We start from the raw sequence: 21020 nt of genomic DNA, 5'->3' as shown, positions 1-21020 counted from the left end.
CAAAACGAGTCAGGGAAACTATCGAGGCGTTCAGCTAGGAAATACTAGAGCATGCGGTGTGATCTCCAGACTTGGCTCCGTCCGATTATCACCTTTTTTTTATCACTGGAACTGTTTTTTGGCGTGGCATTCATAACCTGCCGGAGAGGTGGGAGAAATGTATAAATAGCAATGGAGATTATTTTGAATAAAATACTGTTTATCAGTTTCAGACAACAGACGTCTAATTATTGCAACCAAATTCCGGTTTCATACTTCTATACACGGTTTATATTCTAGGCGTTAGCATAGAATATTTTTCCTTTGCATCTATTTTTGTTTCATTTCTTCCTCACATTTTTGTGCATATTACTGGGAATATGTGGTGTCACCGGCAGACACCACACTTGCTCGGTGGTAGCTTTAAATCGGCCGCGGTCCATTAGTACATGTCGGACCCGCGTGTCGCCACTGTCAGGATCACAGACCGAGCGCCACCACAAGGCAGGTCTCGAGAGACGGACTAGCACTCGCCCCAGTTGTACGACGACTTTGCTAGCGACTACACTGACGAAGCTTTTCTCTCATTTGCCGAGAGACAGTTAGAATAGCCTTCAGCTAAGTCCATGGCTACGACCTAGCAAGGCGCCATTTGTAACATTGCATGTATCTAAAGAGTCTCACTTGTATCGCCACAATCTCCAGATGTCTCATCAAGAACGATGTATACAAGGATGTATTAAAAGTTAAGTATTCAAGGAGCTACGTACTTTTCTTTATAACATTCATTACGTATCCTGTTTCAGACCTCACTCCATCCTTCGTGAGTTAGCGCGTGCATCTTGGCCGCCTCTTTCAATTAGTGTGCGTAGTGTTGGCAAGTCTGCCGACACTACAAATATACGCTCAACCTCTACCATTCTAGAAGTGTAATATCACAAGAGTATTATAAATGCGGTGTCACCACCAGACACCACACATGCTACGTGGTAGCCTTTAAATCGGCCGCGGTCCGTTAGTATACGTCGGACCCGCGTGTCGCCACTACCGGTAATTGCAGACCGAGCGCCGCCACACGGCAGGTCTAGTCTAGAGAGACTCCCTAGCACTCGCCCCAGTTGTACAGCCGACTTTGCTAGCGATGGTTCACTGTCTACATACGCTCTCATTTGCAGAGACGACAGTTTAGCATAGCCTTCAGCTACGTCATTTGCTACGACCTAGCAAGGCGCCATATTCAGTTACTATGAATGTATTCTGAACAGATAATATTGTGAATCATGTACCGTCAAAAGCGTCGTTCATCATTAATGGATTAAAGGTAAGTATCAGACTAATTTCGTCTGCTTTCTGAATTCTCATTCATTGTCATGTTCCAGACCTCATGTCAGTATAGTTCTTCCCTCCTCACGCCAGCCTGCGTGAGCTAAAACGCGTGCATTTCGGCCTCCAATCGTAACACGTTGATGGCTCTTCTGCCAACACAACAATAAATAAACTGTAAAAGAAATCATGAAACTATCTTTTATAGTTCCTGTGGAAATAGGTGATTTCTTTGAGAAAATTTTGTTTTTCAGAAATTGCAGATGCAAAGTAATTTAAATTAAACCACACATTTTAGTAGAAACAACAGTTAAGACGTGGCAGCACTGTAGTTGTCGTCATCTTGTACGTTGCATCACTGCATCCAGTTCCTCCTCCCCAACGATCTTGCCTCCTTGGATACTTTTTGGGCTTGTAGCTCAGCTCTGTCAATTCGTTCAGCGTGCAGTTCCTCCCGTATGGCCCGCATGTTACAGCCCGTCTTCACTCCCAACTCCACTCTAAGATTTTCAGTTTAGCAGTATTGCCATCATTAAATATGATTACAGCACCATACATATCAAACCGCAATATGTGGAACACCACAAATTCATTAATAGGTACTCTTACATTCAAAACTACATTGTTGATTGACTCTTTCACATTTTGGGTTTTCACTGCCAGACATTTTAGTAGATTTGAATTTGTCAAATCTCTGTACACTCTAGTAGCCTCAGGTAGAGTTCTTGTTTGTAAACTTATCTAAAGTTACACCTGATTCAGCTTTTTTTTATATATTTACGCCATTCGCCTGAATGAATGTTGTGGATCGCCTTGTCATCTGTTGATATTTTATGGAAAAAATTGTCTACACAACCTTTTTCATACCATCTGGGTTTTTTGCGTTGCTTCTTATGGTTTGACCGTAGTTTTCTGGTAGCTGATTGATGATATTGTCTAGTAGACGCCTGCTGGTATCGCACCGTCAGACAACACTGCCTGCAACAGCCATACTTCTCCGTTAAACCAAGAATACCCAGGCCCCCACAACCGCACGAGTGGTCGACTGTGAAGAGCGGACAAATTGAATAGCTGGCCGGCGGCCATTAGAGTGGTAAACTGACGCGCGGATTTCGACTGTTTATACATCGCTTTTGGTTATAAAATGCCTTCCCTAGAGTTAGGTCACAAACATTAATCCTCATTTAAATACGTTACTACAATATAGTTTTTAATTTATGAACAAACAGCAACTAGTCACTGTTTATAAATTTATGTTACGTAATACATGGAATCTGCCGTAGCTAAAAGTTATGCACTGGACCCCTGGCATTTTTCGTAGTTCATTTACGATAGATGTACGCAAAATGCATCAAAATACTCGAAGATTTGCCCACTATGTTAATAGATATTTTCTGACTCTACCTTGCTTTAAATTTTATGACGAAAAGTGCGTTATATATGGCGTAGTGCTTTGGCAACTCACGAGCAAATTATCAAGTTTCAACCTAACCTAGACCATGAAAATACTACCGATCAGCCAGCTACAACAAACAAGACTTCAGGCAGGCATCCAGTATCGCATTAGTCACAATATTTACTTTCGAAGATGTACATTTCAGTTTATATGTGTGGTTTTTTCGTATAATAAATAAAACTAAACAACTGTTCCATCGAGAGAAGTTGTGAAATCAGATTACAATTACACACATTCAGTTGCATTTTATAAAAAGCCTGCTAACTCAAATTTCGTGTTGCTTGCAACTCAACTTTTATAGTTAAAATAAAATGTGGTTCACAAAGAAAAATTTATCTTCTGCTGTATATGGTCTGGAAAACGAAAGATGGATGGAACAGCATCATCTTTCAGCTTTCTGCGATTTACGTAGTTTTCAAGGAAACAACTTTCTTCAAAATGATCGGAACATATAAAATGGTATTCTGTCGGTCGGAAATCTTGCCTCCTGACAGCGTGTAACCATTTTTGTAACAGCTGTGGTTTTGAGAAAGGAAACCTGCAAATATATGCACAGACATTATGCTAATACCGTGTTACAAAAACATTTACTAAGCATGTGCACTGACATATAAAACAACTTAAAATATCCACATACCTGTGAAATGTAATATTCGTTCCTTTCTCGAATTTATTTGTACAATTAATCGCTGCACAACTCTTCACCATTGCACTTCTTTTGATTGGAACGTACAGACAGTAGAATTACGAGTAACAAATACTGTATGTACGCCCCAACAAATATACAACGTTGAATCAGGGTCTTCATAAACAACAGTACTACACAACACATCAGACTACAACCACTATAATGGCGTCCAGCCGACGGTTCAAATTATCCCGCGACTGCAGCGCCATCAGTGAGTCTAGTTATTTTTTACAAGGTCTTTGAGAATACCGCACGAACAGCGTACAAAAAGGATCACAACTGTTATGGCGGGCCTACAAACTTATGCAGCAAGATTTCCACTCGAATTTATACTTCACCCATCTAGACCTTATGGCTCATGAGATATTAATTTTTCACTGAGAAATGGTTTATGAAATCCTAAAAATGTGCTACACAACTAATTAATTACATTAAATTAAATATAATTCTAGCCAATCAAATTGAATAAATCATACGTCAAATTAATCATCAAATTTCAAATAATATTTTTGCATAGAAGGATTAAAATTGTTCAATAAAACGCCCATTTATACTCCCCTTAAACTCTTTTGGCAAAAGAGTGGATTATTATCCTTCCGCTGCCAGTCCACGCTCACCCCTCTGGGATGCGGAAAGAAGGAACAGTACAAAAAACACCTAGATTTAGGGCCGGCCGCGGTGGTCTCGCGGTTCTAGGCGCTCAGTTCGGAACCGCGCGACTGCTATGGTCGCAGGTTCGAATCCTGCCTCGGGCATGGATGTGTGTGATGTCTTTAGGTTAGTTAGGTTTAAGTAGTTCTACGTTCTAGGGGACTGATGACCACAGATGTTAAGTCCCATAGTGCTCTGAGCCATTTGAACCATTTGAACCTAGATTTAGGCAAGTCACTGCATTCCTCACTAGACGACAGCTTTACTTTACTTCAGGGCCATACGGAATTAAAATTTTTGCCCGCATCTCGTGGTCGTGCGGTAGTGTTCTCGCTTCCCATGCCCGGGTTCCCGGGTTCGATTCCCGGCGGGGTCAGGGATTTTCTCTGCCTCGTGATGGCTGGGTGTTGTGTGATGTCCTTAGGTTAGTTAGGTTTAAGTAGTTCTGAGTCCTAGGGGACTGAATACCATAGATGTTAAGTCCCATAGTGCTCAGAGCCATTTGAACCATTTTTTGAATTAAAATTTTTACCTCTTTCAGTAGTCAGTAACTGTAAGGTACTATTTCGCTGCAACTGCCGGCCTAGCGGCCGGCAGCGACTGCGGGCAATTGACTACTGCTCTTAGGCAAAGCAACGGAACATATGTCGTAACTGCTCGGCAGTCAGCGGTAGTGACGTCATCGCGACTGCCGCGTCTCGGCCAATGCAGAAGCAGTCAAGCAGTTGGGCCGCGACTGCCAGGTGTGTGACGACTGCAGAAATCAACGACGCGCTATGTCGAAGAAAGGTTTTCACGATGACGACGAACAGTTAGTGGAGTATGTCAGCAGATACTCTATACTGTATGATAATACGCATACAGATTTCAGAAATGTGATGGCAAAGGATAAGTTGTAGACGAAGATAGCAGAATCAATGAAAAAAGATGGTGTTTTGCATATACACATTCATTTATTTAGGTTTTTTTCCTACTGTGACAAATTGTACAATATGAAGGCTACAACAATGCTTCCAAACTTTTTGTCACCAAACGATTAAAATAGTCGTTACGGGTAGTAACAATAATTTATTTCCTTTATTTGAGCCTTAGTTCTTTTCCAGGTTGTAATCATTGATTTGTAGGTTCACAGAAGTAATTCTTAAATGTATCTCGTACCTGAAACCCTTCAGCGTGGTAGAATCCCCCTGTTCGGGGCAGGAGAATAATGTTCTGTGGTAAACTCACGTCATGGTTAAGTTTATAAAAAGGTCGTCCTCCTTTTTCTAAATAGGCGTCCCTGATGAGACTGTGTAGACAGCAACAAGCTGTAACGAGTTTATTACATGTGTTAGGTTGCAGATTCAGATTTGTGTAGAACACTCGAAATACCCGACACAAAAGTCCAAAAGCGTTTTCAGAAACTCGGCGCGCTCGTGACAATTTATAGTTGAAGGTCGCTTTTGATTTATCTTGCCGGGCAGACGAGTGAGGGTAAGGCTTGAGAATATGCTTTCGCAAGCGGAATGCCACCTCGCCTACTATAACAAATGGCATCTTGATGTCAGTTAATGGAAGCTCTTCATCTGCTGGAAACACAACTCCTTTCATGATCATTTTCCCCACTGCCGACTTATTAAATATGCCACTGTCTCCTTCCTTCCCATATGAACCTACGTCTATCGCAACGAATTTACAGTTCGCATCAACCAATGCCAAAAGTACTATGGAGTATTACCCATTGTAATTCCAGGAAAGGGAACCACTTTTTCCGGGACACCGTATCCTTATATGTTTCCCATCAATCGCAGCACAGCAGTTAGGGAAACCCCAAAGAGTGTAGAATTCTTTCGCACCTTTCCAGAAAGATTCTCGAGATGGAGGAGGCAGGAAGATAGGTGCCAAGTGTTGGCACATAGCTTCTACTGTTTCACGAACTATGATGCTCACGTAGCTTGGTGATATCCGGAAACCATATCCAAGGGACACAAAACTCTCCCCTGTAGCTAGAAACCTGTAACACAAACCATAATTATTATTAATACATGAAACATAAATGTCTTGTCCTAATTACACAGCTAAACAAATATCGTTCCGTTTTAGGTAACCAGTGTAAGAAGAGATGGAAAGACATCAGAGATAACTACTGGAAAACAGTTCGAAAAGAACTGCAAACAGGTTCTGCAGCACCAAGTTCAACAACAAAATCGGCGTTGTTCAACAGACTAGGCTTCTTGAGAGCTGTAGAAAGGGAGCGGTCGTCTTTTTGCAGCGTTCCGCTAAAGGAGCCAACAAGTGTTGAAGGACTGCTATCTGACGAAGACGTACAAAATGCCAATGAAACAGGGCCTGATACTCCACAAGCCTTTGCTTCCTTGTCCTATGGTGACGCACTTGCTGCCAACTGTAACACCTCCGTTTATTTATCCCGACCTGATCTGATCGAATAGCAGCCCAATAATTATTATTAATGTGACCGTGTACCTAATGGAGCTGGCAATCGGAATTGACTGCTACGGAAGTTGTTACTTTCCAGTTCGTCCTTCTCAATACTGTAATAATGAAATGTCTGGTAACAAGAAAAACACCAACACAGTTTCACTAATTACGAACCTATATTCGTCTCAAAAACACAAAAAGGAGGAGACAGCCACTGCCCTCGTCATACATATCTAATTACGGCTAATCTCAGCACAGGCTTCTTCATTTTCCATTATCATCACACGCTAATCCATCACTGCTTCCAACACTGCAATCCAACACTGCAATCCAAGGTGATGCCGGCGCGGTAGACGCGAAACCAAAATATCGGCACTAGAAATGTCACTGACCACTTCCGTAATGATACTTCTTCACTTTCCCGGTATTATTTCTAGTACAAAGGGGTCTAACCACGGCGATGGCGACTCCCTTCTCCGTTAAAGCCTTGCATTACAACAACTGGCCTCCACACACCTCTACCCGCATCATGGCACTGGTTCAACTCCACACTCGCTCTCGCAACACGACACAATCGATTGTTCGCCCTATCGACCTGTGCCGAGTGCAAATTTATAGTAAGGGCCTACAGACCCCTTACACAACTCTTCCATCTCAGCTCGCAGATTGAGGAAAACACACTGGGATTCAATCAACCAAAGGGGCCAACAACGATTGGAATTGTTGCAGCTCTTGGCTAATAATCGGGACCCGGAAGATGATGTGGGGCTGTTCATGAGAAGCATCGCAGCATCCATTAGGAAACTACCACGTCACCTCGTTAATAAAGCGAAAATTGACATTTTAAGCTATGTTACGGGACTTGACAGTTCTTCAGAATCATCTCTTGTGCCACTACCTGTCAGAATCAGTACTTCCGGCTCGTCTTCCCTTTCATCCCCATTCGAACGAACTTCATCGGTTGGAGACGGTACGTACACTTTCACCCCTTTAATATACGTCGAACCACAAGCAGGTGATATTACTTTTGAAAATAATTACTAATCATAATGTGAACACAGTGTAAAGATAATGTAAACATAAACAACAAACTGTACATGCCCTGAGTCGTTTCCAAATAAACTTATTATTTTAATAGAAATTTATGTTATTTCATAGAGATACAAAATAATCCATTTTACACCATTGTTGATGAATTCGTATGCTTTTATACACCTACTTACCGTAAAGTCACTGCCATTTTTTCGTCGGCTTCTATTGGAGTTTGCACTGCACTGGTAGCTGTTCCTGGTATATCTTCTCTCACCAGACTTAAAACAAAATCGAACTGAGATGGGTTAAGTCTAAAGAAATTTCTGAACCTCTCTTCATCGTTTCGCAAGTGACCGGTTACTAAGTTAGCATAAATTCCTTCACTTTTCCGTGTTTGGAAAATGCTGTGGGGACAAGATCTTGTAAGTATTTCCTCTTCTTCTTCCTCGTCCACCAAAAAACCTAGAATGGTATTAGCATCCATGTTGCGAACTCGCGTGCGTGTTCCTTTCACAGAGGTAACTCAATGAGTGGCGTGGCCGCTGCGGTCAGCAGTCTCGACGAAATACACAGGCTGTGACGATCGGCAGTTACGGCTGGCAGTTACTGCCCGCCGTACTGTTAAAACGATAGATTATATTCGTGTAATGTGTAGTCTCGTTTACACCACAATATTCCAACGTTCATATGATACACATTGTGCTGTCTGTACAGATGCTGCTGTTTGTGTTGGCTTCATTCTCCCTGGCGCTCTGGCTTCTGCTCAGCTGGGTCAAGATGAAACCCAAGAACTTCCCTCCAGGTAAGTGGCGACAGTTTTATTTTGCCTTAGTAACATAAGACATCCTTCGGCAGTGCGTTCCAGACTAATAATTCGATCGCCATTTTGGTTTTACAGATCTCAAAATTCAGCGTTCTATGTGCGGAAGTGAGTTGCCTAGGACGCACTTCAATCGAACTCAATCAGTTTTCGCACCTCTTACACGCAGGTTCCACACGTGGCTAACTGTAGGTGTACGCGCAGGCCAAGGATACATACACTAAATTTGCCAAATGGGAAATACAGGGCAGAAAGATGAGAGCTGGATCAAACAGTATATACATACAGACGAAGAGCAAGTTAGTAAAGAACAATTCCCCTACGGGTTCTAGGGCGGCAAGATGAACAAACGTGGTACATGGGATAAACAGCTCTAAAACTAGGACTCATGCGGAAAAAAGGGAATATAAGAAATGCAGCTACAACTTTAATTAACTACAGATGATTAAAATTCCATGTCTTTATTTCTTAAGACACAAGTTTTCAGTAGACTTTTGAGCTTGTTCAAGAAATAACTGCAGAAGAATCCGAACGAAAACTCTTGTAAATTGCACCGTACCATCAGCATACTTATCATGGTTTCAGTTTTTAATTGATTTCTATTGTGAATCTATTGCGCAGCTATGGATGAAAATGTTCTTTCAACGACAACATGATACGGAAAACTTTAAAAGAAAGAACTCAGCGTGTATTAATAGTTCTGAATAACATTGAGTATACTTTCATAAAAGCACTTTCCTCCTCTCTGACTACGAGTAATGCACTAAATTCAAGAATATCTGTGTCTCTGTGATGTTCCAAAACTGGTCAAGACATTTTATACCTAAATTTCAAAATAACTACATTTCTATTGCAAAGAATACAACTCTTTTGTCCTTATCATCGCACTCAAATTTTTTTCTTAAAGACATCCGCTGAAGGATCACTTTCTATGCACCCCCATTACGATGAGGGAATTCAGACCCACTGATTGCCAACATTTGTTACGGGCAGATCGTACATTTTCCGTAAGGTTCAGTTAAACATCCTCATGATAAGTACCCAAAAAATTGTTAGAGGTCTTTACATTCTTTAGTTTGCTTCAATTACTGCATTTTATACCTATTTTCTACTTTCGCTAATCAAGTTCAGTATTATTAATAAAGGAAATAAGTTTACTGAATTAGTCTGTGGTAATCTCTACGTATGAAAGGGCAATATCGTCACTGATTGACTGACTGCCTGCCTGCCTCATGATCGCACAGCCCAGACCGCTAAGGAATGGAACATGAGACCTGGAGAAGATGTGGACCTTATGCTATACACGCCGTTTAAGAAAGGAATTTTCGAAATTCCAACCCTGAGAAATAGGAGATGAAGGGTTTTTTGAAAAATGTCGCTATTAAGGCAATTTTGAAGCTAGACCTAGGAAAATTGATATTTGATTTCTCGATCAGAAATGAAGAAATACGTCTTTCACCATTTTTGGAAATTTAGCACTATGGGTGTGAAATACTGGGTCAAAGCTTTTTTGAAAATATTTCATTAGTAAAGAAATTATTGTTAATGTTACATATATGAACATTGGTATTTGAATTCTCGGTTACAAATGAAAATATACGTGTTTCAGTGTTTCTGGAAATTACAGGGCATAAGATTTTTTATGAAAATTTTTGTTCTGAAAGAATTTTTGAAGCTAAATATTTGAAAATTTAAATTTGACTTCTCAGTTAGAAACAAAAATAGGTGTTTCGATGTTTTTGGAAATTCAATCTCTTTGTGGTGAAATGGGGGTGAAACGTTATATGAAAATATTTCATTGCGAAAACATTTTTAAAACTAAATCTTTGTAAATTGGTATTTGACTTCTCGGTTAGAGGTGAAAAAATATGTTTTATTTGTGGTGTCACCGCCACACACCACACTTGCTAGGTGGTAGCTTAAATCGGCCGCGGTCCAGTAGTACATGTCGGACCCGCGTGTCGCCACTGTCAGGATCGCAGACCGAGCGCCACCACAAGGCAGGTCTCGAGAGACTGACTAGCACTCACCCCAGTTGTACGACGACGTTGCTAGCGACTACACTGACGAAGCCTTTCTCTCATTTGCCGAGAGACAGAATAGCCTTCAGCTAAGTTAATGGATACGACCTAGCAAGGCGCCATTTGTACCATTGCATGTACCTCAAGATAGAGTCTCACTTGTATCATCCAGAATGCTGTATACCAAAGGACAATATAAAAGTTAAGTGTTCTAGTAGCTACGTTCTTTTCTTTATCACATTCATTACGAATCATGTTCCAGACTTAACGCCAGACGGCGTGAGTTGACGCGTGCCCTTTCGGCTACTTCACTGTGGACTGGCTGCCTTAACAGTCCACTACATTATTCGTTTTGGAAATTCAACCACTAAGGGAGTAATATACGATCATACTGATTCACTGACTGATCAACACCCAGCCCAAGCCGAATAGGATGGAAAGGGTGTGGATCGTCTAATGTAGGCATCGTTCATGAAGGGATTGTCCGAAATTCCACTCCTAAGTGAGTAAATAGGGGATGAAAGGCTTTTTGAAAGTATGTCGCTCTTAAGGGGATTTTGAAGCTAGAACTATGAAAACTGATATTTGGTTTTTGAGTGAGGAAATAAAAAAATACTTGTTTCACCTTTTTTTGACATTCAACCACTAAGGGGGTAAAATAGTGGGTGAAAGCTTTTTGAAAATAAATGATTATTAAAGAACTACTAAGGATTTTAAGGCTACGTCTATGACAACTGTCGTTTGATTTTTCGTTTAGAAATAAAAAATACATGTTTCAGTGTTTCTGAAAATTCAACCCCTAAGGGAGTGCAATAAGGGATGAAAAGTTTTAAGGAAATATTTCGTTACATTAAAAAATTTTAAAGCTAAACTTATGAAACTAGTATTTCATTTTTCGGTCAGATATAAGAAAATATTTGTTTGGGAATGAAAGTTGCTATGGAAATATCTCCACAAGAACGCAAAAGGCATAATTAACGAAAACTTCGTACGCCAGCTAACAGAATCGTTTTTTGATCAGAAATACATTTGGAAAAGATATGGTTAAATGGCCTTAATTAGCGTGAGAAGCTTAGAAGGTGTTTCAATTTGTGAACAGCTTAAAAATTTGATTAAATAGAAACAAAAAAAATCTCTGCAGGCCATACGGTCTACGCGAGCGAAGCAGAGAGCGTAAGCTAGTTGTGGATATTTTGAGAATAAAGTCGTCTACATAGCTTAATATATTGATTTATTTATAGCGTTATTTAAGCTACTGCAATCATCAGATCAAAACATAGAACTTGAGGAAAAATGTTCAGTGTCAATCAGTAACCAACAGTGAAGGAGAGGTTTTACCGAATAACACTGAACACTGTTTTACAAGCTCTGAATTTTGATGTAATTATCTCAGTAGCTAAAACTAAGTCATAAATAAGATAATACAAAGGGATCGAGACGGTTTTATTCAGAAAATAAATTCAGTATCACCTGTGTGTGTTATCGTAGGAGTTCTACTGGGCGTTGTCATTTCGTCTATTTGATCCCCTACCTCCGACACTGTTCATTCTTCTTCTGTTGCAATTTTCCTTTGTTACACTCAATCGTTACGTAATGTGGCCTGTGAAACTCTCAGAACGTCTGAAACTTTCTGGCAGATTAAAACTGCATGCCGGGCCGAAACTCGAACTCGGGACCTTTGCCTTTCGCGAGCAAGTGCTCTACCATCTGAGCTACCCAAGCACGACTCACGCCCCGTCTTCACAGCCTTACTTCTGCCAGTACCTCGTCTCCTACCTTCCAAACTTTACAGAAGCTCTCCTGCGAATCTTGCAGAACTAGCACTCCTGAAAGAAAGGATATTGCGGAAACATGCCTCAGCCACAGCCTGGGGATGTTTCCAGAATGAGATTTTCAGTCTGCAGCGGAGTGTGCGCTGATATGAAACATCCTGGCAGATTAAAACTGTGTGCCGGACCGTACTCGAACTCGGGGCCTTTGCCTTTTGGCAAAGTTTGGAAGTTAGCAGACGAGGTACTGGCAGAAGTAAAGCTGTGAGGACGGGGCGTGAGTCGTGCTTGGGTAGCTCCATAATTAATTCATTGCCGGCACGGTAGCTCAGCGTGTTCCGTCAGAGAGTTAGGTGCCCTCTGTAATAAAAAAAAAAAAAAAAAAAAAACTGAGTGAATGGATCAATTACGAACTTCAACGGGCGTCAGGGGACGTCCGCCACGAACAATTACAACGAACTATAATGAACAAAATGAGATTTAAAAAAAAAAAAGGTAGAGCACTTGCTCGCGAGAGGCAAAGTTCCCGAGTTCGAGTCTCGGTCCGGCACACAGTTTTAATCTGCCAGGAAGTTTCATATCAGCACACACTCCACTGCAGAGTGAAAATCTCATTCTGTTCTCAGAACTTCTGTTCTTTAAATTTCGTAGGTTCCTACCCTTCCACATTTTTTTTCAGTTTTTAATCTGGACTTCATAATTAATACATTATGGTCAGAGTCTACATTCACAGCTGGAAATGCCTTGCAACATAATATCTGGTTTAGGAATCTTTGTCTTACCATTACACAGTCAGTCTGAAACACTCAGGTGTCTCCGTGTCTATTCGACGTACACAACCTTCTTTCATGACTCTTAAACAAATTGTCTGCAGTGTTTAAACTGTGTTTTTTAATTAACATATTTCTGTGTCACGTGAGACAATTACTTATTACCCAGCCATATCAGGCGGTCTGTTTGAAAACAAAGAAAACAGATTAGTAAAAAAAATTGGCAAATCAAACTAACTTCCATAGACAACGATACATATTTCAGCACGTTATGCAGCAACTCGACAACAGAGGTCGGGGAGTCGCTCGTAATGTGTTCATATAGCATCAACGAGCTGATTGTAGGGGATGAAGGCTACAGTGATTCTACGTAACAGTATAAAGTTGGTGCATAACGCTTAAATCGGGAATTAAGAGGACCTTCGGTGTATTTCCCTTTCACAGTCTGCCAAATTACGATCTGTGTGAAATTCCACTAGGTGACTTCCCGCGACAATCCATTCCCGTAGTCCATGTTCTTCTACTACTTTTTCTTTTCCCACTATTGAATTCCAATCCCCCATGCCAACTGATTTATCGACACCATTAAGGAGTATTATTTTATCTCATTACCTATTCTTTCAGTTTATTCACAATCTGCGGAGCTAGTAGGCATATACACAGTGGTCACAAAAGTCGTGGGAAACCTCCTAATATAGTATCGGATCTTCTTTTGCCCGGCGTAGTCCAGCAACTCGACGTGGCCTGGACTCGGCAAGTCTTTGGAAGTCCCCTGCAGATATATTCAGCCATGCTGTCTCTACAGCCGCCCACACTTGCGAAAGTGTTGACGGTGCAGGACGAACTAACCTCTCGATTATGTCCCATGAATGTTCTATGGGATTCACGTCGGGCGATTTGGATGACCAGATCATTCGCTTCGAACCAATTGCGAACAATTGTCACCTGGTGTCGCGGCGCATTGTCATCTATAAAAATTCTATCGTTGTTTGGGAACATGTAGTCCATGACTAGCTGCAAATGCTCCCCAAGTAGCCAAAATAGAACCGAGGACCCAGTCTGTTCCACGAAAACGCAGCCCACGCCATTATGGAGCCACCACCAGCTTGCACAGAGCCTTATTGACAATCTGGGTCCATGGCTTCGTTGGGACTGCGCCACTCTCGAACTCTACCATCTGCTCTTACCAATAGAAATCGGGGCTCATCTGACCAGGCTACGGCTTCCCAGTCGTCTAGGGTCCAGCCGATGTGGTCACGAGTCAGGAAGGCGCTGCAGGCGATTTCGTGCTGTTAGCAAAGGCTCTCGTGTCGGTCGTCTGCTGCCACAGCCTATTAACGCCAAATTTTGGCGTCCAGTCCTTGCGGATCCATTCGTCGTACGACCCACGCTGATTTCTATTGTTATTTCATGCAGTGTTCTTTCTCTGTTTGCACTGACAACTCTACGCAAACTCCGCTGCTCTCGGCCGTTAAGTGAAGGCCATCGACCATTCCGTTGTCCGCTTTCAGAGGTAACGGCAGAAATTTGAAATTCTCAGCACACTCTTTACACTGTGGATCTAGGAATACTGGATCTCCGAAATGGAAAGTCCGATGCATCTTACCTCCAATTACCATTCCACGTTCGAAGTCTGTTAATTCGCGTTGTGCGGTCATAATCACGTCGTAAACCTCATTACATGAATCACTTGAGAACAAATGACAGCTCCTCCAATGCGCTGCCCTTTTACGCCTTGTGTACGCAATACTACCGCCTTCTGTACATATCCATATCGCTATCCTACGACTTTTGTCACTTCAGTGCATAAAGACGTTCATGTTCAAATGTGGTGTTTATCTCGAGCAATATAGTTTAATTAAACTTGATATAACACTGATAGTAACTCATTTGGTTGCTTATATTGTCAGTAGCGGTAGCTGTTGCGAAGTCTGCGACTTTTAAACGATAATTTACAGTGATATTCGAAATAAAAAAATACGTTGTTGGAGGACTTAACACATTGATTAGGAGAAATCATGTGGTGCAATGTATGAGAGAAATTAAGAGTTGCGTAACACAAAAAACGTAAGATTGCTGTCGTTGGCAGCATGTACAATCACGAAAACTATCGACTTCTACTAGTTTAATAGTAGCCGGTTGTGTTATAGTGGCTGCATCCCCGGCACCTAAGGTGCCTATGTTGCGCATGGACTACTCAGTTTGTATATTTTGCTTATGTTTCAGTAACCAAAGTAACAAAAAGTTACGTGAGATGATATTGTTAATGTTTGCAACGATTCTGCCTAAACTGTTATATGATATACGGAAGTTACGCGTGTCCACGGGGAAAATTTCATCTCAACGGAAGTTAGCAGTTGAAACGTCCCCTTTTTTTGAACAATTTTACAGGACTGTGCTTAACCTGACACACAATATTTTTTAGCGCAACGCAATCTGACTTTCACAAAATCCCTACAAGAGAATGGCCCTGACTAACATTAACCTGTACTTTTCACAAATCACTTACCTCACAAAAATCTTGGTTACTCCCACTACTGCAATACAGCCAGCGCCACTACTGCCAGCTAAATAAAAGATTCAAACTATGGAAGGCACTAACTACTGATAGGGATAGTTAGCAAATGAAAGATATTAATAGAGAACAAACAATGTATTTACCTTGATATCATTATATATATATATATATATATATATATATATATATATATATATATATATATATATATAGAGCAGTTCATGACAAATTTCAAAACTCCGCCATCTCTCTCCCCACATCCATCACTGCTGGCGGCTCACCTCCAACTGCGCAACGCTACGCGCTGTTCACAGCCAGCTGCCTAACACTACAATGGCGAGTATTACAACAATGCAAATCAGCCACAGACTGCACACAGCACAGCCAGTGATTTTCATACAGAGGTGGCGTTACCAATAAAAAAACCTAAACAGCCTACTTACATAGCCCCCATGCTCCCCACAAAAAATTTTACAAATTGTGTTGGACAGTGGCCAATACAGATTTGAAGAAATTTTTCATAATCGTAATTACAATAACAAAGAAATCAAATGCACACACTTACTGATACAATGTTGGTCAGAAGCTAAAATTTTCTCACAGTCCATAAAGATAGTTCTGATCATTCATCATAATAGTAATTACAGGTTTTTTTTTTTTACAAAGTCTCATTAGTAAAAGAAATTGCACAAAGAAGTAGTGGATTTCCATGCAGTCTTGAAGAAGTCGTGTCCTTCCAATGGAAAGACAGTGCTGACTCTTGAAATGCAGACAAGTAATGGGCCACAACAGAGTAAGCCCACTGCAGAGTCAGTCGAAGTTTTGAAGAATATTGGTAGGTAGGTCATCACAGAGCAGACCCACTGTAGTCCTGGTAGAGAGTATGGTATTGGTGGGCCACCAGAGGTGCAGACCCACTGCAGTCCTTGTAGAAATAATGGTACTGGTGGGCCATCAAAGGTGCAGACCCACTTCAAACTATACCTTTCACAAATCACTAAATCACTTACCTCACAATAATCTTCGTTTCTCCCACTACTGCAATACAGCCAGCGCCACTACTGCCAGCTAAATAAAAGATTCAAACTATGGAAGGCACTAACTACTGATAGGGATAGTTAGCAAATGAAAGATATTAATAGAGAACAAACAATGTATTTACCCTCCTGGAAATTGAAATAAGAACACCGTGAATTCATTGTCCCAGGAAGGGGAAACTTTATTGACACATTCCTGGGGTCAGATACATCACATGATCACACTGACAGAACCACAGGCACATAGACACAGGCAACAGAGCATGCACAATGTCGGCACTAGTACAGTGTATATCCACCTTTCGCAGCAATGCCGGCTGCTATTCTCCCATGGAGACGATCGTAGAGATGCTGGATGTAGTCCTGTGGAACGGCTTGCCATGCCATTTCCACCTGGCGCCTCAGTTGGACCAGCGTTCGTGCTGGACGTGCAGACCGCGTGAGACGACGCTTCATCCAGTCCCAAACATGCTCAATGGGGGACAGATCCGGAGATCTTGCTGGCCAGGGTAGTTGACTTACACCTTCTAGAGCACGTTGGGTGGCACGGGATACATGCGGACGTGCATTGTCCTGTTGGAACAGCAAGTTCCCTTGCCGGTCTAGGAATGGTAGAACGATGGGTTCGATGACGGTTTGGATGTACCGTGCACTATTCAGTGTCCCCTCGACGATCACCAGTGGTGTACGGCCAGTGTAGGAGATCGCTCCCCACACCATGATGCCGGGTGTTGGCCCTGTGTGCCTCGGTCGTATGCAGTCCTGATTGTGGCGCTCACCTGCACGGCGCCAAACACGCATATGACCATCATTGGCACCAAGGCAGAAGCGACTCTCATCGCTGAAGACGACACGTCTCCATTCGTCCCTCCATTCACGCCTGTCGCGACACCACTGGAGGCGGGCTGCACGATGTTGGGGCGTGAGCGGAAGACGGCCTAACGGTGTGCGGGACCGTAGCCCAGCTTCATGGAGACGGTTGCGAATGGTCCTCGCCGATACCCCAGGAGCAACAGTGTCCCTAATTTGCTGGGAAGTGGCGGTGCGGTCCCCTACGGCACTGCGTAGGATCCTACGGTCTTGGCGTGCATCCGTGCGTCGTTGCGGTCCGGTCCCAGGTCGACGGGCACGTGCACCTTCCGCCGACCACTGGCGACAACATCGATGTACTGTGGAGACCTCACGCCCCACGTGTTGAGCAATTCGGCGGTACGTCCACCCGGCCTCCCGCATGCCCACTATACGCCCTCGCTCAAAGTCCGTCAACTGCACATACGGTTCACGTCCACGCTGTCGCGGCATGCTACCAGTGTTAAAGACTGCGATGGAGCTCCGTATGCCACGGCAAACTGGCTGACACTGACGGCGGCGGTGCACAAATGCTGCGCAGCTAGCGCCATTCGACGGCCAACACCGCGGTTCCTGGTGTGTCCGCTGTGCCGTGCGTGTGATCATTGCTTGTACAGCCCTCTCGCAGTGTCCGGAGCAAGTATGGTGGGTCTGACACACCGGTGTCAATGTGTTCTTTTTTCCATTTCCAGGAGTGTATATATATATATATATATATATATATATATATATATAGAGAGAGAGAGAGAGAGAGAGAGAGAGCAGTTCATGACAAATTTCAAAACTCCGCCATCTCTCTCCCCACATCCATCACTGCTGGCGGCTCACCTCCCAACTGCGCAACGCTATGCGCTGTTCACAGCCAGCTGCCTAACACTACAATGGCGAGTATTACAACAATGCAAAGCAGCCACAGACTGCACACAGCACAGCCAGTGATTTTCATACAGAGGTGGCGTTACCAATAAAAAAACCTAAACAGCCTACTTACACAGTAAGTATCTTTTGGATTTGTTCTTCCTTTGGATTTAATGTTGTATCAATGGAACTACTGTAAAAATATTAATCGTGTGATTTTCAGAATCATAACAAAAATTGTAACACAATACAGTAACAGTTCGTGCTTAGAATACGGATTCTAACCATGTTGCCAAATGTTTTCTGGAATTACACTGCAGTTTCAGTTTTTCTGATGAAAAGTGTGTTTAAATATGATACGAAAATTCCAGCAAATTAGCTACATGGCCCATTACCTCGACCACGTGTAAGTTATACATATATGTCTGAGACACAAGGATCTTACAACGATATACGAACATCAGTCGACAGATGACAGACGGAATCGAATGATAACGGCGTTGTCTAGTTGCTACTTGCGATCTCTACTTGTGATTGGTCACTGAAATCGCAGCTAGATTTGACAGCATGACACAAGGTTCACAGAGAGTGTGGTATCGATAGCAACGATGCCACGGCATAGGTTCATAAGTTGGCACTGCGAGCCACCGACGACAGCGCACTCATAGCCGGAGCGGGAGAGCTCAAAGAGCTCCGCTCCAGTTTCACCCATTTGATCAAGAACCGACGGCCGGGACACTTCGCTTCAGCTTGCGTCTGCTCATCTGTACAAAGTTATGTACGCCTCTGTATATATTCAGGCTCCAGTAAACCACTTTTACTTTCTTGCAGTACCGACGTGTATTACCTTTTCCTGCTCCTACCCACGCGCCGCCTTCCAGGCGGGATACAAAAGAGAGCTAAGAAATTCAGCCAACAGATGGCACACGGCGTTCATTGTTCAAATGGTTCAAATGGCTCTGAGCACTATGGAACTTAACTTCTAAGGTCATCAGTCCCCTAGAACTTAGAACTACTTAAACCTAACTAACCTAAGGACATCACATAATCCATGCCCGAGACAGGATTCGAACCGGCGACGTAGCGGTCGCTCGGTTCCGGACTGTAGCGTCTAGAACCGCTCGACCACCACGGCCGGCGCGTTCATTGTCAAATGCTACTTTGAGTTGCGATTTCAGTCACAACTAGACAGCCTGATTCTGTTAAATTGTCATTGTGATATCTGTGACTTCTAAATCGCTGTGATTTGTAACAGATACGCGATTTCGTGTCCACCCTCGCGACCACTCAGGCAGTTGCCATTCCTGCAGGGAAGTAGACCGGGACGCTTTCTGCAGCAAACGTTAAGGCCTGTGGAAATGTCAGCGAAGATCCCCCATCTCTTACAGCTTGCTCAGCACAGGAGACCAGTAACGTGCTCTTTGGAGCCTACGTGGGGCTGTTGGTAGTGATTTCCTTCTTCGCAGTGGTTTCCTTGCGAGCGTGAAGGAGTGCACGTGGTTCTTTTTATTGTGCTTGGTTTTCCTCTCGTTTGTTTTTGACTGAGTGTGCGTACAGCGCTTGTGTATTATGAAAATGAGTGTTTTAAGGGCTAAGTGTATGGGCAGGAGTATAATTACTGAAAGAAACTCAGGCAGCGTGTTTGCAAAACCCAGCAACAGCAGCCGCCTGTTAACCACTGAAGCGCCTGCAGCTTCGTACCATTTTTACGTTAGGCTCACGTGCATTCCGCTGTGTGTGACCTTGGAGACGCTCACCGCCTATGGAGCAACGGCGCGAATGCCAACGATGGCCACTCTCACTGCACATCTATTTATGCCATTTTTCTGCAACTCGAATACCACTGGAAAAATCGCATTTGTGGCCAGTACCCAGATATGAAAGTGGCCTATACTGGCTGAAAACTGTCATCTTCAGAGAGAATATATAAATAAAAAATAAGGCGGTTGGGGCTAGAATATGGTAAGCCACTCGCTGAGCGAAAATGAGATTGTACCTTTCTCTTGTCTGCTAAGGGATGGCAAGCAACAGGCAGAGTAGTACTTGAAGTACCAAGAGATAACATCACATACTCAATTTTTATGTGTTGCACGAAGACACGGCACATCATTTTTGTGATTTAGTGTGGCAAGCCACAGTTAAGATGGCGACTTGCAGAGGAACTAGAGAATTCTCACTCTGCAAGGGAGTGTGCGCTGATATGAAACTTCCTGGCAGATTAAAACTGCGTGCCGGAATGAGACTCGAACTCGAGACCTTTGTCTTTCGCGGGCCATCGCTCTGCCATCATAACTACCCAACCATTACTCGGGACCTTGCAGAACTAGCGCTCCTAGAAGAAAGGGTATTGCGGAGACATGGCTCAGCCAGAGCACTTGCTCGCGTAAGGCAAAAGTCCCGAGTTCGAGTCTCGGTCCGGCACGCAGTTTTAATCTGCCAGGAAGTTTCGTATCAGCGCACACTCCGCTGCAGAGTGAAAATTCTCATTCTGGAAACACCCTCAGGCTGTGGCTAAGCCATGTCTCCGCAGTATCCTTTCTTCCAGGATTGCTAGCTCTGCATGGTTCGCAGAAGAGCTTCTGTGAAGTTTGGAAGGCAGGAGACGAGGTACTGGCAGAATTGAAGTTATGAGGACACGTCGTGAGTCGTGCTTACGTAGCTCAGGTGGTAGAGCACTTGCCTGCGAAAGGCAAAGGTCCCGTCCGGCACACAGTTTTAATCTGCCAGGAAGTTTCATATAGCACGAGTTGTTCGGATGAAAAAAAAAAAGTATTTTGGAACTAATGCGGAAGCCGATTGTTTTGAAAGTGAATCCTTGTGAGATGACAGTG

At 43.0% G+C, this 21020-nt stretch overlaps 1 protein-coding gene across 3 annotated transcripts in view; it reads left to right on the top strand.

The window, feature by feature from the left end:
• Window positions 1-21020, top strand: part of LOC126262322 (methyl farnesoate epoxidase-like) — a 352434-nt gene that overhangs the window by 274894 nt on the left and 56520 nt on the right. For 2 of the 3 annotated variants that reach the window (XM_049958876.1, XM_049958877.1), the window contains exon 2: window positions 8262-8349. The exons of the other annotated variant lie outside the window; for it this stretch is intronic. In XM_049958876.1, the coding sequence (XP_049814833.1) occupies window positions 8262-8349 (88 nt within the window). The remainder of the gene's footprint in view (window positions 1-8261; window positions 8350-21020) is intronic. 3 annotated transcript variants of the gene reach the window in all.

The sequence above is a fragment of the Schistocerca nitens genome, chromosome 6, assembly GCF_023898315.1.
Source record: "Schistocerca nitens isolate TAMUIC-IGC-003100 chromosome 6, iqSchNite1.1, whole genome shotgun sequence".
Classification (NCBI taxonomy): Eukaryota; Metazoa; Arthropoda; class Insecta; order Orthoptera; family Acrididae; genus Schistocerca; species Schistocerca nitens.
The sequence above is the reverse complement of the archived record's forward strand: the minus strand, read 5'-3'. Positions and strand labels throughout refer to the sequence as shown.